The sequence below is a fragment of the Lepisosteus oculatus genome, chromosome 6, assembly GCF_040954835.1.
Source record: "Lepisosteus oculatus isolate fLepOcu1 chromosome 6, fLepOcu1.hap2, whole genome shotgun sequence".
Lineage (NCBI taxonomy): Eukaryota > Metazoa > Chordata > Actinopteri > Semionotiformes > Lepisosteidae > Lepisosteus > Lepisosteus oculatus.
In genome coordinates this window covers 17416622-17440595 of record NC_090701.1, presented here as the reverse complement: position 1 = coordinate 17440595, position 23974 = coordinate 17416622, and the positions used below count along the sequence as shown (strand labels likewise).

General features: G+C 41.2%; 1 protein-coding gene across 4 annotated transcripts in view; it reads right to left on the bottom strand.

Annotated features, from left to right (window-relative positions):
* Positions 1–721: 721 nt before the first annotated feature.
* The window catches only part of pip4k2aa (phosphatidylinositol-5-phosphate 4-kinase, type II, alpha a), a 93937-nt gene continuing 70684 nt past the window's right edge, over positions 722–23974 (bottom strand). The window contains exons 7-11 of one of the 4 annotated variants that reach the window (XM_015354601.2): positions 17619–17717; positions 8565–8678; positions 3566–3809; positions 2587–2690; positions 722–964 (exon numbers count right to left, since the gene is read on the bottom strand). In XM_015354601.2, coding sequence (XP_015210087.1) covers positions 884–964; positions 2587–2690; positions 3566–3809; positions 8565–8678; positions 17619–17717 — 642 coding nt within the window. In that variant the 3' untranslated portion in view covers positions 722–883. Of the gene's footprint in view, positions 965–2586; positions 2691–3565; positions 3810–8564; positions 8679–10552; positions 10652–17618; positions 17718–23974 lie in introns of all 4 variants that reach the window. The other 3 variants (XM_015354602.2, XM_015354600.2, XM_006634386.3) reach the window with 3 other exon arrangements.

Below are 23974 nucleotides of genomic sequence, written 5' to 3'. Positions count from 1 at the left end.
GATATATATATAGAAAAAGTCTTTCCTTTTCATATCAATTACTCCAAAAAATAAAAAAATCTGTGGGGGCAAGGTAAGTTTTGGGTGTAAATGGACTGCATTTTGGCAAACAAGTACAGGAGAAACGTGAAGGGTTTCTCTGTGGGAAATATTCGGAGAGGAGTGTAGAAGTCAAAATCGCGTGTTGGTAATCGATTTGCTCTGAACGTTTTCGATATCGAGCTCTTTCTCTGCTGTTCGTTAACCCAGGAGGAAGGTGTTGCAAAGGGAGAAATGAGAAAGGAGAGTGGCGTTCAGGAGTGTGAGCTGCATGAATACTGCATTGTAGCTTTCGAGTCCAAGCGAACCAGTCCAGCGCCTCCAAGGCTGAGCTCTTGCCTTAGCGATTAACATGCATTTTCTTCCTTCTCTGTCATTGTCTGTCTGACCTCTTTTTTTCCTTTAGGAGCCTTGTTTTCTTCAAGTCGTCCGTTCGGCTCTCTTCTCTACTCCCATCCCCCCTTCCCCTTCAGTGTTGGTACTGATGAGGTGCTGCCTTCTGGAAAAGCTGATCTTATTACCTCTTTCCTCCAAAAAAAAAAGTTCAGCGATGGGCAAGTCGTACAGTGCGCTGGGGAGCGCCAGGAAGCAGTTTGAAAGCTGAGGTCCCTCAATTTGTCACTTTTCTGGTTCCTTCCCCTCCCGCCCTCCCTCTTACCCTCTTACCCCCCCACCCCCCCGCCCCTTCCCCCCCCCCTCCCAAAAGAGATGGACAAAGGTTGCCGTGGCTGCGACTGTAGCTGCTCTGTGATAGGCCAACTCAGGCTGTGTGCCCGCCCCTCGCCAGACACTGCTGGGGCCCCTCTGTCACTTGTCCCTCTGTGCCCCGCGCCCCGGTGGCAGACTATGTCAAGATGTTGGTGATGAAGTCGTAGAACCGCTTGGAATACTGCTCTGGATTCACAGTCGAGATCTCTGCACCAGCCTGCGAGAAACACACCGAGGGTTACTCGTGCTTTTGACTTCAGTGCAAATTCACAGAGAGCATCGTGACAATCTTCACACAGGTGTCCTAGGGGATTATGTGTGGGTAAAATTCACACTAATTTATAGAACAAAAAAACAGTTTTATACTACTTCTTTCATCAAAGCTATCCATTATGTTACATGTTATAATTTCACATCATGATATGAAAAGCAACTTTTTTTTCCCCAAAAAAATATTAACTTGGCACAATGGTCAGAAACTATTAAAAAACTTCTGCTTGAAAAATGGTGAAATGCAACTGAAAAGTGTATTTAAAAATGAAACTGCAAGAATTAACATGAGTCAACATAAACGCAACAGTCTTAAAACATCTGACAATGCGATTCTGTCAGAGCACGTCTTTTCATTGATCTTCGAAACACTTGAAGAAACAGACCTTTCATAAACACCATAAGTTCGTTTTGTAGAGTTTGCTCCAGTGTCTTGTGAAAGTTACTACATACATTTCCAGATGTGTAATTTCGGATGAGATTTTTATCCACCGAATAGTCATATGACACAAAAATCCTGTCATCGTAAAATACCCTCCAAATAGTCTGCGTTAGGCTGTTTAGGTATGAGCTAGTTTAGGAAATGGTTTACTATCATTGTGTATATGTTGACAGTCTCCATAGAAGTGCACATCAAAATGTTCATCATTTATCTGAGGACTACAGCAATAGGTTTTAGAAATATAAATTTATTGAAGCAAGATCCTGTATTGGTAATTACTACAGACATATCTTCGATCCTCTTGTGTTATGTGTACTGGAAAAAGTCATTTTTATTCCAGCTAATGGATAGATCTAGCGCCCAAGTTTTCAAAATTGTTTATTTCGGTTTTATTATTGTCACTTGGTGCTACTAATGACAGAACTGTACCATTTACCCTAAGGCAAGCGTTTCACGCTGCAAAAACAATGATTCTTTTTTCAACATTTGCTTTTTATTTTGGAAAACACTTGTGCCCACTATATCACAGCTAATGAGAATATTATTAGCAGCATCACTGATGATCTTATCCAGGGTGAGTTACAGTATTGTTTTCCCAAATTCAACATTTTCTGTATTTCAAAGAGCATTCATTAGTTTTATTCTAGAATAGAACAGACTAATAGAAGTGAAACAATTCACTTTTTAGTGCACTCCGTAAGGGGCACTTGTTTTTGGTTCTAATTATTCGTCCTGAATTACAGAGACGTCATGACATACAACGCTAGCCAAAAGTACATCTAAATCAAAAACTTCAGATTCATAAATGGCAACTTGTGAAAAAAACATCTGTCTGCAAGCCCCCTGGTGCTGGTTTGGGATTTGGTGCGGAAATACCTGGACTAGTGGTGACCTGCTCTGTTTATCTTTTGCTGCCTCACAATAATAGTGTTGCTGTAATTATTACTCAGTGAGGCAACTATATCACAGATTACAGAAGGGATTATATTATAAGTAGGGGCTCATGGTTACAACTGTGCAACAGTCAGCAATCAGACTGCAATTGCAATTAATCATGAATCAGCCATTACAGTTTCGTACACACCTAATACAGTCCCAGACACCAGAACTACAATCATGTTACTCACCCCGTGCTTAACCGTTTTGGCAGCATGGGCAGCCTTCTTTTTTGCATCGTAATGTGTGAGAATGTCAATTATCGCCATGAAATAAACTTCTTTCCGTGGAGCAGCTAGAATAGACACACATGAAGCACTTTACAAGAGAAAGCAACTAAAATAAACCATCTAGGCAGTTAATCACGACACAGGGAAAGTAAATTTCCTGAAGAAATAAAACACACATTAATCAGAATATCACACCACAGATATCTTGCATCACTTCTGGATGGTAGTTTAGGTACATGAAAGACAGGCCTGACAGACTTCAGACAGTGCATTTCTGACAAAACAGTTCTTAAAAAATGATTCTCATCAAAAACACAGAAAAACAATTACAAGGTTGCCAAAATCTAGCAGTCGTGTCTGACTATTTTGAGGCATGAGGAGATATTTCTTTATTCTGGTCCTTAAAGGGAGAGAGAAGCCAACTTAAAAAAAAAAATGTTCCCATCAAATGCTTCCCCACAAAGGCGGCTCATTCTGACATCGGAAAAGCTCAGCAGGAAACAAGAACATCAGATCATTTCATGACGAGAACGGGCCGTTCAGCCCTACTCAAGAAAAGAAAAAGCTGTAGGAAAAAAAGGTTAAGAAACTTTCAGGACTTCTCCCTACAGTTTTGTTTAAAAACAACAGTCTTAAAATCTGACTTCATGAACAGATTCAGAAAATGAACATGTTTTTTGCAATAAAAATGTGCTTCAACAGTTCACTTTAAATGGTTAATGTTGGCTTCCATTTTCATTTTGCTAGCAGCTGTATTTCCCCAGACTAAAGGAGGACTAGGACCTTTCATAGCTGTTAGATTTACATGCTTTAGCTTGGGAGCAAAGAAAACCTTGTCGTTCATTACTATGCTGACCTGCAGTGCACAGTTAGCGAAAACCGGACACTAGACGCACACCCCTGGGCATGTAAGCGTTTGTTGTGTCCCTGCGGAACTTACTCTCATGGCTCTTTATGGCGTAAACATCGATGGCGGGGTCAAACTCCCCAGGGCCCATGGGCTTGGAGCTGTCCAGGGTGTTGCTGGGGCTGTCCGGGGGGGTCCCCACAGGGTGTGTGCCATCGCTCTCGGCGTCCTCCTCCCCCTCGTTCTCCTCACACTCCATCTCTTCCTGCTCTGCCTTCTCCACGTCGTGGATACCCACCAGCAGGCTGTAGTCCATGAGCTTCAGCTGGGCCATGAACTGTGGCAGCAGACAGCAGACACCATGAGCGACGATGATAAACCAGCAGAACAAGTCCCAGGCACTGGGAGGAGGGAGAGATTTATTTCTAGAATGATTAGTTGTTGTTTTTTTTGCAAAGAAGAAAAGAACTCTTCACGGTCGTCAAAATTCCTCAAAACTGGTTCCCATTGGGTTTAACCTTTTATTTTTTTTCTTGGTTGTAAAGGAAGATTTCTATGACAAAACAAGTTTTCCTAATTAATTTTGTGAAACATTTTAGGATTATAGCCCCTAAATGGACCTTCTCTTCATTCATATTAATTTTTCTGACTCTCCACGGCTATAAAATCTCATCCATTGTCTTTGAGGCCTACACTACATTGGCAGCACAATTCGGCTTCAGGCTGCAACCAATCGGACAGATTCGGCGCCAGAGAGATATTGCCCATACCGAGAGCAGAGAGGTGAGGCACCTGTGAATTTTTGTCCCTAGTGCTAAAATATTTACACTTTTTTTGTGGTCAGAACTTGACAGTGTATTCATAAGAACATAAGAGAGGTTACTTATCTGGACCATCCAGCCTATTTGGTCGTCAGCAGCTATTTGATCTGTGGGTCTCAAACTGCACTTTCGTAAAAGCATCCAGGGTTTGGGCCTCATCAACATGGCTGGGTTGTGGGAGAATGGAATAATCTACCCTCTGTGTAAAGAAATGTCCCCTGTTCTCGTACTTAAATGCACTTTCAGGTAGTTGACCCTTGTGACCTCTGGTTCCTGTTTCAACATTGAAACGGAAGAAATTCACTGAATTGAATGTTGGTGCCCTTGAGACTTTTTGAATACTTTAATAAATTCAAGAAGCATGACCAAATTGATCAACTCGCCATTATCGGTTTATAAATACATTTGGTTTGCAAAGCAAAATAAGTGCTCCATCATAAATACCTGCACTTGCCATCACTAGATTTTAAAATTGGGTTAACATGCAGGACAAGACAAAATCACACCTCAATTTCAAATTTAATGCAATTTTATGCTAAAACGCTGGGACAGCAGTAGATTGCATTTGTCTAAATAACTCCTCAATTAGATGCTACAGTTGAGGATCAGGGAAGACCAATTGAATGAATAGTCAGAAAACGCACCACTGGTATCAACTTTTATTCATGTACAACACTTCATGGGCTCTTAGTCTCCATCGAGTGCCAAAAACTTTTTTCCCCAGTTTTCACTTGGTAACATTTCCCCGCTGTGATGCTGCAAAGCGAACAGAGAACACCATAGCCACCTTCAATACCCAATATTTATTAATAAAAGACCCTATTATGTCACTTGAACATCTTACACTAAAGACACAGCTGCAAGGGAAAAAGAAAATGCAGACATTTTCAGGCTGCCAGAAAAGGAGCGCACTGCCAAACGCTGAATCTGTTTTTAATACTCCTGCTCTGAACTACTGAGTGATTGCAGAAAAGGCCACTTAACGCGCTCCACGATAATTGCTGCCTACTTCCAATTTCCAAGAAACTCTCTAATGGAAATTTAAGTGCTGAAAAAATAAGCAGGTTTCGGCACAGTGACTGCACCCATTTCGACACCACTGTGTGCGAGGCACCAGTGTCGGTTAAGTGTGTGGGTGTGTGTCTGAGCCCTTGTCTTCAGCCTCAAGAGGACCAACGGCAGGATTAAAGATGTGTTGTTGCCACCTGGGATTAAGGTAACATTTCTTCCTTCTGATGAGTCGAACACACAGGCTGTACTGAGCAGCATTCTGGATTCACCCTTAAAATCGGTTATACAATTCTGCACGCCATGAAACAGAATAGGTTTCAGGTTGTGCTGCAAATGAAATACTTGTCTGAACGAGGAGAAAATAAATCGCCACAATCCTTAAAGGGCCCATAAAACACAGCAGTTTTTTACTGTTTGTATTTGAACCTTCTTAGCAACAAGAGAAACTAAGTAAAATGGGGAATGTTTTTTTCCAGTCAGTCTTGGAACACACTATTTTAAATGGTGGGGTACACAGTGAATAATTCCCAGTGTCTGTTTAGTTCCCAGAGAGTTGCAGCGCAGAGAACCAAAGATTTAAAAGTAAATATTTTGGTTTTTGACATTAGTGGATTTTCTGGACCGGACTGGGAGAAAGTGTGCCGTATGTTAATCTGATTCACTTTTTCTAAAAGGCTTAAGGCCCTGCAAGCATGTGTTTTCCCTTAAAAAAATGGAACAGAAAATACGGCTAGTCACGATGTAATCATGTCTTTTAAACTTTGGTTAAGGTACTACTTAACAATTTTCTTCATACAGTAGAACCTTAAGTACAGGAAACATTCTGATAATGATTACATTTTGCCCATATGAGAACCCTTTTATTCAGATCACCTTATATTTATGACAATAAAAACATTTACAGATGAAGGTCGGTTTGACCCATAATGCTCACATGGTTGCTACAGTAGTAGCTCATTGATCCGAGGGTCTGCAATAAGTTTTTTAAGGTAATGGAGCATATCGACCAGACATTCAACCTTTTCTGTAATAAAGAACCTCCTACATTATGTCCCTATTTCTTTACTAAGCCTTTAGTCATCCTTTGGGATATCTTTGTCAAAACCTTTCAGGATATTAAATATTTGCACCCATCCCCCACAATCTTCTTTTTTCCAAACTATGGAGATTTTGTTCCTTTGGTGTTTGTCGTGCCTTTTTAAATCCAAATTGTCGTGGTCACTTCTTAACTTTGAATAAAACGCCCCAACCTCTCCTGTCTCAGATATTCTGCTGCCCACATAATAATAAAAAAAAATAAAATAAAATAATAATAATACTACACTTATTTAGCACTTTTCTGGGCACTCCACTCAAAGCGCTTTACAGGTAATGGGGACTCCCCTCCACCAATGTGCAGCCCCACCTGGATGATGCGTCGGCAGCCATAGTGCACCAGAACGCTCACCACACATCAGCTATCAGTGGGGAGGAGAGCAGAGTAATGAAGCCCATTCATAGTTTGGCTTAAGGCACATAAGGCAGTGATTTGGTCTCTCAGCTGTCCGCGGTAGTCCTGAATGGCACCCGAGCACGCAGATCATTTTCACACAGACGGATGGGTATAGTCGTTTTGCTGTCGTATAAGTTACTTCCTCCTGGAATTTCTCACACTGTAGCCACTGCTCCGTCCAAGCCTTTAAGCTGGGTCAGCTCTGTTGTGGCTCATAAAACCGGTTTCTCTGGTCGTGTTAATGGGAGCATCCCACTGCTCAGGCAACGTCTCACACATAAACACTCCCTGCAGTCATGCTGAGGCCAACCAGGAAACCATACCTAGAGCTCAAGCGGGACGTGGACACACATTTCTCCATCCCTGCATGAAATTGAAAAACAGCTTTTCGAACAGCTAGTTTTACAGATTCTTGATCAACTCGCACCGGCAACTGTAACTTGCCAATGATGGCAAATGACGACTTGAGCTCATTATTGTTCTATTATCCCAAAGACTGATGCTCTTCAAAACCAGCCAGCCAGCCTACTGTAGCTGCTCGCCGGTTAAAATGTAAATAATGTTTAGCAACCTTTTCATTACTTAAGACCCACTTCTCTGACTTGCATCCAATGTAAAAGCACTTACCTCCACAACTACCCCGGACACAGCTGTTTACTATCGATTGCTTCTTAACTGACTGTTTTACAGAGCACACCTGAAAACTGCACTGCTCTGCATCTACAGTAATCTCCCTTACCGCACAGAAATAGAACATGGTGATCAGCGCATGCTGTGTACTGTTATTTGTTTGCCGCGAGTTATAAATGACTAGACCGATTACGCAATGTGGCTGAGCGTGTTAAATTACCTAGGGTGCTTCGGACACGTTGCCACTACTTGAAAACTGTGTGAATGCTTAAGAAGAATAACTTCTCTGCCAACTCCTTGACCACTTCATGAAACTATTTTAAATTTGCACGCCAAGTAAGGTGCAGAAAAGAATGTGCGGAGAGCGACCCTTCCCCACCTCAAGTGCACTGACAAATGGAAAGATGCACACCCAGGTTTTCCTCACACTAAGGTAGCAGGTCCCTTTTTTCCATCTGGCTTCTCATGTCACTGCACAAGCCTCACCTGGTAACTGCATGTCACTGCACAATCCTCACCTGGTTACGCCTGCAGCTTTGCTGGATTGCCAGCTGCTACTTCTTGGTTTGAGTGATGAATATTTAGCTTTGCATTTTGATTAACTTTCCATGTTTTGGTGCATGAGAATGGTACTTTGTATTTTGGTGCAAAGTACAGCATATGCCCTGTTTAAATCTGTCACGGTAGCTTCTTTATCTGTGATCTGCTGCGTTTAAACTGTGCATTCCTGTAAACACTTGTTAAATTTGGTAGTCAACATAAAGAAGCTTCAGTTATCAACTCTCTTTTTAAGATGTTTCAGATTTGAATTTTAACGTGGAACTACTAACACTACAACTATTAAAATAAAAATATATTTGATTAAAATTGATGTTGCATAATAGGTGGATTTCACAGTATTTAGTATTCAGCATTGTCTGTTTCTTCTGGATTTAGCCTTTTTAGAGGTTAATTTGTTTATATTTATGTACGCAATGTGAGTACCTATTTGTAAATAAAAACAACAAAAAGCTTTTTCCTCTTTTCAGTGTGGAATTAGTTGCTCCTCTACAAAAGCCTCTGTACAGCTGCCTAATGCAGAGTTGGTCTTTCCTAGCTTTCTGGTCCAAGTTTGCATGTGTTTAACCTAAACGCTCACCTCCACATCTTTTTTCAGTTTCTCCAGAAACATCTTTTTGTTGTTTTCGTCGATGTAAATCTTTTGACCGTCGTTGATGAAGTCATTGTCCTTGTACGTTGGAAGCTCTTTGGCCTGAATTTGCAGGGAAAAACAAAATGGAAAACCATGAGTACAAAAAAAAAATAAAATAAACGGAAGTACTATCATAAAAATGAAACTTGACAGTAGAGAATTGTGGCTGTCCACCACAGAGGGCACTACTGCTCTCTTCTACAATACTCAGTCACTTTACATGTGTAAGATAAGCAACAGCAGCAGGAGAATCCCTGTATGAGCAGTCAGATGACTACAGCACAGCATGAGGTACTGCATTGACTAACTGAAGCAAACCTACCACACTAGGACTGCTGGATACAGGGCCTCTGAACCACATTCAGGTACATATACCCTTCTTCCAATTTTTTTAAATATACACAGCTTGGCATTCACATTCCCTGACAATACTAGAAATAAAGGGCAATCTATTTTTTTTAGTTAAATGTACTTTTTAGTAGTGTGGAGGGGATTATACCAATCCAATAAATCAATTTTTCTCATTTTGTTTGTGTTCTGCCTTCACTCTCTACTATATATCTGTGAGCACACAACAGAACAGCAGTTGGAGACAAAAAAAGACTTTAGATCAGGATTTAATAACAGTCATCAAGAAAACTCAACTTCATGTTCTTATTTTTTATGACATCTCATTTTACAATGTTAAACCGTTGCCTTTTAAGAACCAAGTGGTCTTTTTTAGGAACCATTTAACCACACACGAGGCTTTACTGTTTTCAGTTTGCCACTTCAATTGAATTATTGGCTTTCACAAACCAGATGCAGGCAGCAGTTCATCTGAGTGGGCATTCATATGACATTTGTATACAAGGCCCCTACTGAAGAAATGAAACTCTTGAGTATTTCTTGACAGTAATCTTAAAGATACACTGTTCAACTATTTGGATTAGTGAATGGAATAGTGCATTTTTTCATCCATTTTAACTAATTGCTGGGTCTAAAATATATGTTTAAATCCACTCCTTGCCGGTGCCCAAAATGAAATATTGTAATAAGTGCTTTTATAAAGACAAAAAGCATCTAGCAAACTGGTCCAAAATCCTCCCTCTTATTTTACTACTACTAACTATGTTACTACTAATATTCTGCTACATTACTTCATAATTAGAACACAAAATTAAATTCCATGTTTTGCATGCTCTGAAACTCCAGTGTCTTTTAAACAATACTTGTGCTGTGTAACTTCGGTTCAGTGTTAAGACACAAGGAAAAGAGCAAAGACAATGGCAGTTCATCTGGTTAATCCATGTAGGGTTTTGGGAATACTAGTTCTTTGTAGAGAATATGTATTTAACGCTACAAATACACAAAGAAAGAAAGGAAGAATCCATATATCATACCGATATGTATGAAAATTTCTTAAGAGAGTCAAATAAACAAAGGATATGCGCTGCCGATCTTATTAACCACTAACCTTTCCTGCAGCCTATAGGCCTGCAGCCCTTAATGATTAAAGTGATGGTCAGCATCTGAGTCAATTAACCACTTAAGACTCACTGCAGTTGTTTAATGCATTCAAAAGACCTAAAGGTTAGTGGCCCGGGCTTAAAGAGCTGTGGTTCCCTTACACTTGGTCAGAGCAGTTGTCACACTACTTAAAACACAAACGAAAACAGATGTTGATTCAATTTAATCCTCAATCTTCCTCAGCATATTTCGAACGGCTGCGGTCTTTGTTCTCACTCTCCCACATGGGTCCATTATGGTAAAGGCCATTGTGTCGGCTTCAATGCCTGATGTTATTCTTTTCTGCTTCTTAAGTACTGAAAGTGGAGTCTCTCTGTGTTGTGATAAAAAAATAAACATCACCCGCTGCTTCTCATTTTCCCATAATTCTCTTCGCCGCTTTATGGTGGTGTGCCCATTCTGGGCAGAAAAGATGGGGTTCTTGCCTGGTTAAAAGATTTCGAGTGGCAAGTGTCCCCACTGCCACGGGCTCTCGAAGAAGACTCTTTACTGCTTCCTTTGATTCGGAGAGATCGGATGTGGAACTGAAATCAGCAGCAGGTTAAATTCTGGTTAGCATGACAACAGGTGTCAACATTCCAACAATCAGTCTATTTTATCTTCCACTTTCTCCACTCTGGACTATTTGCTTTGCAAAAATTATGTGTTTGAATCCCACTGACAGAGGGTCCACAGTGCAGAAGAAATGACTCTTCTTGAAATTTCCTTCCCAGAAACCCTACTCTATCAAGCGAGGCAGGGTGGGTGCTCCGAGGTTCCAGAACAGGTGTATTTTTTTGTTATTTTGGAGTCCAAATTCCTCTTGATACACACATTAAATGTGCTTTTTTCCCCCATTTCTTCATTTAGACGCAAAGCATCTTGACAAATCTGCAAAAGCCGTAAGCTGTAGCAATAACAGATCTCCAGAAGACCACCAGCTTCAATGTACACCATCCTACAAGTGTGCGGGACCTGAGACCAGTGGTGTCACTGAACGGCTGTGGATCAGTGGTCCGACTTGGAAACAGGGCCGTTGGCAGCATTTCCTAGGCGAATGCCAAACTATGCAAACTTCCCTGCATGCTGCATTTGTCCTCCAACATGTTGTTTCAGCGGCCTGTTCGCATTGCGGAAAGAAGCGGTAAGCCACATAAGAATTACGTGAGCACGCTGCATCAGTGCATGAAGCGCAGGCTGCAGGCTAGGCAGAGTCCTACATGCGGTAGAAAGGAAAAGTTTTAGCCACTTCTCAGTGGAAAACTATTGTGTTTCGTTTAGAAATGAAGTGACCACGAGTATGTCAGCCACTGCACGCCGCTAAAAACTGACAAACAGGATTATGAGTGGTGGCCAGCAGCCATATCAACCTGCAACTCACAATTGGCAACCCACTGAAGCTAAGCCGGGTCAGTACCTGGACGGGAGACCTCTTGGGAAAAACTAAGGTTGCTGCTGGAAGAGGCATTAGACGGACCAGTAGGGAGTCCTCACTTTGTGTGTCCCAATATTGTGACAGGACAACTATACTGTAAGAAAGACGCTGTCCTATGGATGTGACGTAAAACCGAGGTCCTGACTCTCTGTGGTCATTAAAAATCCCGGGTTGTTTCTCGAAAAGAGTAGGGGTGTAATCCTGGTGTCCTGGCCAAATTTCCCATGGGTCTTTAGCAATCATGGCCTCCTAATAATCTATTGGCTTCATCACTCCCCACTGATAGCTGATGTGTGATGAGTGTATTGGTGCACTATGGCTGCCGTTGCATCATCCAGGTGGGGGTTGCACATTGGTGATGGTGGAGGGGAGTCCCGACTGTACCCCAGGGCAGTCCCCAGCATGTAATGCACTGTGAGCGGAGTGTCCAGAAAAGGACTATATAAGTGTAAGAAATTATTGTCAGCACAAATCAGGATAAACGACACTCAGGGCTGTTATTTCAAAGGTGTTAAGTGTGCCCTCCCTCACTCGCAATTAAATCTAAACCTAGCAACAGTGGCAATTAAATGTTTTCACAAGTGTCACGTGAAGAATGCAACCCGAGACTTTAGTTTCCTTCAGCCTCGTTAGCTGACCTAACAGATACTGGACAAAAACCTTAAGATAACTGATAATTGACTGGCTGATTCAGAAAGCCATGAAAATTGATACTACAGTGGAAACATGTCATGAACCATTTAAGCACTCTTTTGACTGGGGCTAAAAAAAATGTAGCAATGCACCATCCTACTTGAGGGTCTTGGTTTGGTGAAGACCACAGCCCTCAGTATTGTTCCATCCGTGACCGTGAAGGTTTGCAAAATGTTTGGTAGAGGGGCTTCTGGATCCACCATAGCAGAAACCAAATATTCATCTACTGTCTTCTACACAAACTCAACAGCAGGTCAGGTATAAAAATTATCAAGTGCTGACCAGTAATGGATGTGCTGCACAAGGTTTTGTTTGGTGGAGTGCTGACTGTTGTTTGTGCTATTAAATTATTAAATCTTAACTTTGTATTCTGAATACAATATCTTTGTATTATGGACAAACCAAAACCAAAAAAACATATTTCCCCAGGCACAGCAGAAAAATCTTCTGACTCCTTAATACTGTTCTCTTATTAGATAAAGGAAAAACCGTCTCCTAATGATAATAATCTATTTATTCATTTTTATTGGTAAAGCACCTTCTGTAAAGGACACTTGGTTGAAAGTTAAAACAATCAGCAGCCCGAAAGACCTGAATTTTATTATATTTTATTGCACATCTATCAATTTCAATCCGTCATTTTATTAGGGGATTAAAACCAATCAATCAATGTGGTATGCGGACGTGTAGTGAGCACGGCTCAATAAATGTTTCCTCCTTTTGAGAAATGGCAAGATTTACACATTTACTTTTTTCTAAACGGCACTGTAGCTCCAAAAGGGCCTTTAAAACGTACTGAAAGACACCTTCTTCCCAGCAGGAAAGACCTCAAGAAGGACTGTTAAAGAATGACATTTCAAGAGGTCAGCATGTCCTCGGAACAGGAAAAGGCGCACAACGGGCTTTGTGGTGCAGAAAATTCATCATTCTAAAAGGTCAAACATCTATCCAATGGATGAATGAAAAACTCTTATTTGTCATTTTCCCCACTTTTTTGGGCGGATTTCATGTCACTTTTCCAAAATGCTGTGCTCAATTGTCCAAGGGCTCATAAATATAGTATATTTATTTATATTGTGTATTTAGAATTTATAATACAGCCTAATCACATTACCAAGACTACACATACCTACTGCAGACCTTCTGGAAATGGAGAGGAAAGCACTGGCCCAAACACAAGTGGTCTACAAGGTAAATTGGTGTGTACACAGGTGTTCCCTGGTGTCCCATTTTGGGTCTGGTTTGACCTACCAAATTATAGTAGAAGCTCATCATTGCACTTGTTGGGCCTAATCTGTGGTAGTAGTTCAGGTAGGTAGCTGCGTCAGCATGTGTCAGCTGCAAAGGAACAAGTAAAAGGTTTATTCCATGCTGAAAAGAGAAGAAAGAAAACGCAATGTTTTGGCCGTGGAGCCCACGCCTGAAGAAGGCTCCACAGCCAAAACGTTGCGTTTTCTTTCTTCTCTTTTCAGCATGGAATAAACCTATTACTTGTTCCTAATCTGTGGTAGAGCAGTAATCAGGCATTTTCTTTGAACTCTGCTGAATAAGAATCAATGAGTAACAGCTCAGAACAGGCATTCGACAAAGCATCTATTATCAAGATACTGTCTGTAAAATGCCTTTGCCCAAGAAAAGTTAAAAAGCCGTGCTTTGTAATAGCTCACAGAATACTCCTATAACAATTTCTTTAATTGCTTATCTCAACTCAACCCAGCATAACCTAGAGCTATGACAGAGGGAAGTATATCAGCTCAACAGCAAGTGCTGAGAAACGAAAACAAGACATTGATATTGCTAATAAGCAATATTAGCAAATTAACATTGCTTAACTTTTATTGCAAGATGGGGTTGCAAGCTTTCTTATACCGTAGTATGAGAAATCACCTCGCTGCTGCATGGAGGGGCTGAGCTTTTGTGTCGTGGTTTTGGTTTTCTAAAAGCTTGTGATAAAATAGGCCATAGAGTTGTGCCAGAGAGCTCCTTCCAGCTACTTTTCACCACCCAATCCTACACTTGTGATGTTTGCTAAATTCTGTCTCATTTTATTTATTGCGCATCTCATTGTAGAATACACCTAGAATACAGCTGTACTATGTGTATACAGTTCAGTAACTGCTTTCAACGCACAATGGGTCACAGCATCAGCTAAGGAAGTCGGCAGCAACAAGAATAATAAACAGTGTGAGGAAAGAATATACCAAAATGCATCACTAATGGGACGCCAAAACACTTCTGGATTTGTATGCATTTCTAACTGATTTCCAGTTTTATCTTTAACTGTAATCATTGAGACTGCTTTTTGATCATTATGGAAATACATTTTTGATAATCTTTTATAAATTACTTTAAGATCTCTTACATAAGCATTTGGCAGTATTGTGGTATACTAATGTAAGCAATGACAGAGTGACTAATTCAAAACCAATAAGCTGCTGAAAGTGAAAGGAAATTAACCCTGTATGACAGACCCACTGTGGCGCTGCTGCATTTCAACTCATTAAACCGGTTTTATTCAGCTGATGGTGGTGTAAGTACAGAACAATGGAAAAGAACTTCCTAGAATCATCTACAAATATAGAGGCCAGGAGCACAGAATGTAAGAATAATCAATTTGAACACAAGAAAAAGACTTCAAGAAAGTACTCACGGTGCATTGAATTTCAAGTAATACGGATTGCTTACTTCTTTACATTCGGATTTTAAGGTTTCTCGATCACATTTAACTCCATGCAAACGCCAAAAGCTGTCAAAGTTTGAGTCATGCCACAATTTCCTACCATTTTCAGGAACTTATGAAAGGTAACAATTCAGTAGAGGCTATTTTCCACATTTTGTTAGGGTGTGGTCTTTGTGTCTTTCTTTTTACATTTTAATGAAGTGTACAGTCTGAGACTGCAAGACTCTTTGCCACCACCATATGCTGAAGCACATTTACCTACTGGATGTACACTTCACCCACGGCAGATTGCCAGCCCAGTTTGTTGAAGTATTCACTGTTGGCTTTGTATAATATCATCCCAGAAAAACACAGATGAAAACTTTTCGCAGTCTGCCCACCAGGTGAGGCCTATCAAACCGGAGTACGACATCAACACCACCATCTTTCTGTCCATTACGTCTGTTGTGTGGATTTAACACCAGGGCACCGAGATGGCCTGCTTGACCTTCAACACACGCAGACCTAAGAGGCAGGGCATCAGCAGCAGCTGACATCAGGCCCCAGAGACTGTGACAGAAAAAGAAATGCAGGAGGAGAGGTAATTCTGCCAGAAAACAGAGAAGTCCCAATTACTGGCTAGACTATCTGAAGACCTGGTATGTTAGACTGGTATTAAGCAGCCCTCATCCAGATTGGCCTTTAGTCCACATCAACGGAGAAGCTCAAGTGACCAAGAATGACCCATGAAGGGGGATCCCTTTCATAATAGTGATAGAAACCCCAGCTCTGATTCTGGCAAATATCAGAGACAGAGGCCTGCGAAGGTGATGCCTCAAGTCCAAGGTTATTGATCTGAAGGCCATTCAACAAGGGTCACCAGTAACAAGGAAAGCAAGAACAGTCCAAGGGGCAGGAGCATAGAGGAACCAGGTGGCCAGGAGGTGCAGGAGGCGCCAGAGAACACAGAAGCATCAAGATACATGGAGACCTAGAACTAACAGACCTAGAGTGCTGGTGCACACAAAAAAGTGCAACATGGAAGAAGAGACAACACCAGTGTTCAGGCATCCAAGTCATCCTCGTTTTTTTTTTTAAGTTTTCAACTGAATAAGCTCCAAGAACAGAAAGAAGCAAGCTTGATAGGCGAAGAGAAAAGAAAGGAAAACGAGTCGTGCTTGCTTTCTTAAAAAAGAAAGCAGTAGAAAAATGGGAATGGTGCTGAAAGAAGTTGACTGCACACAGACAGACAACAAGGCAACCAGATGGTCCTCACAGAAGGTCTCGGGGAAAAAAAACAAGCTGGCGGTCTGGCTTTTTGTGGATCATTGGGTTAAGGAGCACAGGCCAGTTTGCAAACTGGATGCATGTCTAGTAAGAGCAAGAGAAAGAGCTCAGTCGCTCACCTGCCCGAGGAAATGAAAGAGGCCTGTGAAGGACCTGTGTGAGCACAATATCTAAGCACAACAGGGGCAGAGACTGGGCATCACGCTCCCACTGGCCTATCAGGGGTGCCAATATAATAAATGAGCCCTGGTATCCTATCCGTTGGTGGCTACCTTCCAAAACGAGAAGCTACCTCTTTAAAGGGGAATTGTAGTCCACATTTCTCAGACCAGTTTTCACATCTTGGTAACAAAATAAATTAATTGATGGTACAGAAAAAAAACAAAACACATTTCGAATTAAGCACAAAATCCTGAACTCGGCGAGAGTACTGTAAGTACCATGTAGTCGCAAATCCCTGGTCGAGCCATGGGGCTGAGAGCGAGAGTTCCTGAGAATTTTGATGTGATGCAGCCCTTTCTGCTCATAAGTCCCTGTAACGATTAATGTAATGTGATGTGTGAGTGAATTAAATATAGGTTGTGCGGCAGGCATTCCTCTCCAACGTGATCTGCATGCAGAGTTAACAAGTTCTATTTATCAGCAAAACCATCTGATTCACAAGTATTCACAAGCCTGCTTGTTTACAATGTAATGAGGCCACTTCATCTCACTGGAAGTCTTATTGCCTCGTTCTGAATCTTAGAATATAGCACAGCGTGTACCTGGAAATGTCGTCTATTTTGTGCTGTAAATGGTTTTTACAAGCTATTGTGAACATTTGACTTTTATTGTGGTTTGAAATGCACTCATCACTGCTGATTCTTTCTCACCCTGAAAAACAAAACAAGCGCTGCAGCACCCCTTTAAAATCGCTACCTTAAACAGTTCAGCCTCTCTTGAACAAAAATCAACATATAAAAACAAAATCAGTTATTTTAGATTGGGGATTGATGTAAAAGGTGAAGTCATCGCATTTCAGTTCCTCGCAAAGTTTTTCTCTAAAACGCTGAAAAGGCCTTACTTGCGGCAGCTGTGAGCCACTTGTTCGCACTTACTGTACATATCCCTGTTTTTTAATACGCCTGACTGAATGGTCAATTTAATTTCCTGTTCCACATACAGTATCCACCGATGACAATCGCTTAACCTAGGTCCTTATCTGAGGAGCCCCGACACCTGGCACCCTTTGGAAGGGGGATAACAGCAATACAGGCTTAATTAAACAACATTACTGAGCACAGAAAGCTTTCTAATGCCCTGGAGACCTCGAGCTCCTGCTAGACCTTGGGACAGTAAGACACATGCTGAGAAAACTGAAGGCAATGAACAGTGCATTTAAAGCTGCTAGGTTTTAAATGCACTTGATGACTGGCTATCATTTTGCTACACGTCTTACATTTCTGACGGAGCAGTAAAAACGAGTGGCAATCTTGATCGTTTGCAGCCTTTGGCTCATGCTGCGTGCTTTGGTTCCCTCATCTGGGGGACGAAGCTGCTAAGACAGGGAAGGAGAAGGATTTTCAGGCAGCTCATTCACAATGGCACAAAGTTATCATGGGGGGCCAGTGTTTTCCAGAAGTTAAACATTCCCGTCAGAAGTTGAAATGTGCATTTTCCGATATTACAGAAAGAAGTTGGGGCTGTACATTTTAAAACGTATACAACTATATAGAAAATTTGTTTTAGAAAGTCAAGTGCACGTTAAGTAACAAAGCTTATGACAAAGTCACAAAGTTTTATAAAGTAACATGCACAAAACATTTTAAATACATCTTAATTTCTTCTGGTAAGCCTTCCGAAAATCAGATTCGATATATTTTCAGCTAAAAATGCATCTAATCTGATGACAATCTGTCCAAGAACAGCGCTGTTAAAGAAAACTGCCGTCATGCAATCTAAAATGCTAAAGCTGTTATTTAATTCTTGGTAATATCATCGTAATTCAAATAAAATTCAGTTTTTTGCTTTCTCTTTGCACATCTCTGTAAAACGAGATTCCTCACCTACTCTCCAAAAACCAGGGTCCTCCGAACTGCGTTTAATGATTAGCAAAGAGTAATTTTAGATTTTTTACTTTCACAAACAAGACCTCAAAATCAGAATTTGCCAGAACATTTTTTTTTCATAGAGCTGAACGTTAAGCTCACTAGGACCTGGTTCTCAGAGAGCCAGTCACGTTTTAGAAAACTGAACTTGGCAGTCCCAACAACCGCGAGTGGTGATAACACGATGAGACGACGCGTCGTTGCGCTGTCACACCGCAGTAAATAGGCCTTGTTGCAGAAAGAATAACCCATTCTGTTGCCAAATGGCCCCTTTCCTAACTCTTGATTCACTCTTCAGGCTTCCTTCTACTCTGCTGTTGTTGTCAAGCACCAGTCCGTGGACAGAAATCCCCATTCTTAACGGCACTTTAAAATGTTCAATTCCCGAATAAAGCACAAACCTTCAAAAACTTAAAATCGGTTAATTTGATCTAACAACAGGTTGTAATTCAGCAGGGTAGTGGTGGAGGGGAATCAAACATTCCAGAAAACACTGGCCCTACTTACAGTGACTCATAAAATATGGATAAAAGCAAGAATGAATACCTCAACAGTAAGCAAAGAAAAACAGATGCTGCTCTTAGACCCAGACGCAGGCATTTATAGAGCACCAGGGAACGCAGCCAAGCAAAACGCTGCACTGGCACCAGAGAGCCTGTGACTGAAATGTCTGTGACGCCGTGACTCAGCCTCAGCCCCCGAGAGCCATATTCCATTCAGTCTGTGGCGATGGGCGTGATTGGTGGTGGCAACGAAGGCTGACAACCAGCCAGTGGATACCAGGGATGACAAAATGAACCAGGGTAGCAACAGTACAGGTCTGCAGGTACGTCTGCCACAAATACAGGGTTAATCACAATGTTGTCGACAATTATAAATGCCAATTATTTTGAATGCACTTATGTTTCCGTGCAATGGTCGGTCCAAACTAAATTTCACAAACGTCCACCGACGCGAGACTCCATCCTTAAGTGGTACAGGCAGTTTAAGGAGCGTGGCTGTAATTAATTTGGAATAAACTGTCAAAGCTGTCGACAGCATTTTGACTAACCCCGTATATTACACAACTGTCATATATACAGTATATGCCTGCGTAAAAGGTACACTGTATATATGGTTGCCAAATCCATATATGCAAAATGTGGTACAGTGTCTTTATTACAGTTACTCACATTTACGTACATATTTGACACTCTCCATTCTGCTTCACCTTAATATGCACCACTAATATAACAGAAGTGCTGATCCGTAGTCTGTGCTGTCACCATGCCTTTCCATTTCAAAATATAAAATTTATTACAAACTAGTAGTAACAACCGAGTATTTTCGTAAGGTTTTTAAGGGAGGAATCTACAGCATGTGTACTGAAAAAAAGGACAAATGGCACCTGTTCTGGTGAAAACGTGGTGATGTACAAGAATATGTGAAGTGTAAATGCCCATACATACAGTTAACAGTTAAATATGAACACATACACAGTCATTTGTCTAGCAATATGTTTGACAATGAGGACTTGCGTTCATTTGTTCTCATGTCAAAATAATATATAAGCTTTACCAGTGTGCGCAATGCCTCTGCAGACTACAAGGACAGATGGAGCATGAAACCTGCAGTGCAGTTTTATGCTTTTAATCCTGCAGGTCTGCAAGCAGCAGCAGGTCGAGAAGGGTAACAGCAGATGGATGTCAACTGCACATTCCACTAGATCCACTGGAGAGAGATTTCATACTTGTTCTGAGTCCGACGGCCACGGACGTTCCTCTCTTCTTCATAAGCCCACAACGCATTCCTGACATCAGGGACGGACTATTTCTTTTCCAGGACCTCCACATATTTTAGCCAGTGAGTGTCCAGCAACGTGAAACCACATCCGACTCAAAAGATCACATGCGAGGACTCTTTTCCATTAGACATGGAAGTCCTCGCAGGAAGAAAGCGTGATTATACCGCAGCAGATATCCGTTTTTTAATTTTCTTTTTATTTTAGAGGTCGCAGAAACATTTCTAGATTCCCAAGCGAAGACTCCGCAATCCCCTCCATCTACTGTAGGTTTGTCCATCCAGTGGAGGTCTAGAAATTCTCTGATACTCAGGAGAAATGGGATTTTAAAAACTGGGATTTTGTTGCATCACTCATTTTTTTGGGCTCACCCGCTAAGCTATAACTAAACAGAACGTGAAGACATATTTGGAATACTCGATCAGAAAACAGTAGAAACAGCCTGGAAACACAGTGTCTGGCATTTGACGCTGAAGATGGAAAATAAGTTCTGGTTACAAATGTATACACTGCAACCAAGCTACCAAAATATATTTATTTATTTGGACTAGATGTCCCTGTCAGTTACCACTGTCAATTACTAATATAATTGAAAAGAGTTCACTGCTTTAAAAAGTCATCCACTGCTCTTGCAGCAAACAGAGCTAGTACAAACCTACAGTAGTGAGGTAAAGGTAAGCATTTAATAGAATAAATATGAATCAATATATTCAAAATCCACATTTAAGCCCAAGTTAAATTTCATCCTCTCCATACACACATTACTCATCTGAGTGTTTTGTCAAAAAGCCACAAAATCTTGGTTTTGTTATTGTGCATAAGTGTCAAATTTCAATTGAGTCTAGGCTTTGCTGTTTTGAGGAAAAGTCATAATTTGTTTTTTCATGAATATTTTATGATGTGGTTTTAATGAAAGAGGCCAGGCATCTGTACCGTGCAAGAAAAGATCTCTCCTTTACTGAAGAACTAAAAGTCACAACTAGACTGCGGCTCAGGGTTAGATAGCGCTGTCCTACAAGCACTGGGTTCCTACGGGTTTTAGAAGTACCTTTCAATTAGCACCTGATTAAGACTTTGAAAACACCCTGGACTTCTTATGCACTCAATTGGTTCAATTAAGTCATTATGGTTAGAGATAGAATTGAAACTAGAAAACCATAAAAGCCCAGGACAAGGTTACTTTCCCCTGCTATAGTTCTTTATCATCACTGAAATACAGCCTATTGCAGTTCAGACCTGCAGGAAAATAAATCCTTTTATGAGCATTTGTAATTTCCCTTGCTGTGCTTTAGGTTTGTGTCTACAGTATTTCCATGCCCATTAACCAGCCATTCATCACTATACTATTCCACACAATATAATCTGATATTATGAAATTGCTTTCATGAAAAAATAGATGTTAAAAACTGAGGATCAATCCGAATAAAACGTTTCTCTGAACATTTTTAAACCTTTCGAATTTTATTGATATAGTGGGGCTCTTTAAAAAAAAGAAACAGGTCGTTGTTTCTTCCGTTCAAGGCCTAGTATGACCCGTGGATCTTCTAAAATGTTCATCTGCTCAATTCTCAATCGCAAATACTCATTTGCTCTCTTTTACGCACGTGGCGCAGTGGATGTTTAAACTGGACAGTACAAACAGGGCTTCAAAGCCGTCCTAAAAAAAAAGGAGGAAAACTGCAGTCCCCTCCACCCACCACAATCCACCTGACAGGAAAAAAAACGCGTGACGCATCCTGGCATCTCGCAAGCACCGGTAGGAGGTGGGCTGCGAGGTCTCCAAAGAGTCAGAGCGGAGTCAGAGTCGTCCTTTACTGCGGCTCCCTGATGTAATGCCTTTTGAGCAGCCTGCTTCCTGCTGGCTGGCCCTGTGCCCAGCCCGTCTGCTACAGGAGCGCAGCCCTGCGCTCTGAACTCTGCCTCGCTGTTCCACTGGCAGGGCGGCTCATCGCATCCGAGAGAAGGGCCCCACAATGGAGTCAATCAGCTCTCCGAGTGACACGGGCAGGATTAACGGCAGTTCGCGCCCAAGTGTCTGCGATCCCCTGCCCACGGTGGATTAAGAAGATGACCTTCCACAGCGCGCTATTGTTAGCTTGCAAAAGCTATTTTTAGCACAGACGCGCGCGCACACACTCGCACACAAATCCTCAAATCACAAGGGGTACGTTTTGCTTCAGGTCTTTCTCATGCCTGATAGACTGCAGTGTTCAGTGACTCGTATGAATAAATGGATAAAACCGGCTACGTGTAATTTCAAATGGCATTTGAGGAGCAGGTTTATCCTCCACAGACATACGTTGTGAGCCTTGATTAACAATGCAGTCATGGAAAAGAATAACTTACATTTTCATTCTCAGATCAGAAAAAAAGGACAACATTTTGCATTATACATGAATGAGCACAGTGCGGCATCTAGAATATTCTGTTCAAATGTAACTACCTACAGAGGCATCAAAAGGGACTTGTTTATATAACTTTGGTGCAATATTTAATAGTGTTCTGTGCATTGCAGAGAATTAAAAAAAGAATAAAAGTCCAAAAAAGCCCTGGGCCACCTTTCCTCAAATCTGAATTCACCAAAAATGAAGTCAGCCATGGGCATCAGAGTTAAGGCCACTTTTTTGCTTCTGCCAGGTTTGGAGAATGCTGGACCAGGGACAGCCTATTGTATACTGTATGTGACCACAAAGCTATTCTGGGCTGCCTTTCTGTACAGTACCAATATATGGGTAGGTTACAAAGATATCAGGCCTTTTCGTGCCAACATGCATACATTACAGGACTTGGAAGAACAACGCTTTGAATGGACAAGCTCCACATCATGTATGTTTTGGTCGTGACAACTGTAATAATGAAAACCACATCAAATTAAACAGTCTTTTATAATAATAGTAAATAGTAACCTTTGTATGAAATGATCATACTGTACATTTATTTATTTAGAGCTTGTGTAAATATAGTGAGGGTTTAAAGAAATGTTATAAATGCATTTTATGATAGGTTACATTGCACTCCGTACAACGGCTATGCGATTTCGATGTCCAGAAGGAAATTGAAATAGGGTTGCAGGGAAACTGCGCAAAAAGCCTTCTATATAATGTCACGTGCGGTACTTATGGCCATGAAAAATGGGCAACAGTCCTGAACTTGCAGTATACTGCCAATTATCACTGCTGCTCTTACCTTCACACTGCTAGCAGATCTAAACTAAATGGTTTTTATTATCATGAAGCCTGGACTAAAGAAGCATGTCATCCTAAGAATCATATTTTCAACAATTAAATGCATAAACATATCCATTAAAGCAGGTGTCTCCATCTCTTCTTCTGGAGAGACCCTGTCCAAAGTTTTACAGGTCACCATTAAATCATTTAAAGACCTGGCACAGTGGAACTGTGATCTGCTAAACGGGTCAGGCAATGAAGAAAAGGTTGGGAATACAAATCCAAGACTGTTTTATCCTCAAAGACCAGATACTCATTAACTGACCTATAAGATGAGAAACATTTGGAATTTAAAAAAACACAGGTGATGATTTAGGGTGGCCTGTCAGATCCTAACCTCCTGTGCTATACATTTTCAATTAGGAATCTGTGCCAATATTTAAGTGTTTGCCGGCACCGAAAACTTCAAAAGTGGTTCCTACCAAGGTGAATTTGCTTGTATACTGTGCAGATATAAATCATTTTCTAATTGCAGGCTGTTATGCATGTCTGATTGTTTGCCCCTGAACACCACTAGAATGATTAACACAACATGTAAGTGCACTGTCCTCTGTTGGCTCTGTTGGTCAACAGACATCTGCAGAAATGCAGCAGCAGTCAAGACACAGATGATACTCTCAAGGTGGATGTCCTGGCACAGCCCAGATTCTAACTGCTACTCTCTCATTTCCGCTTATCTCTTCTTTAATATGTAATCGGA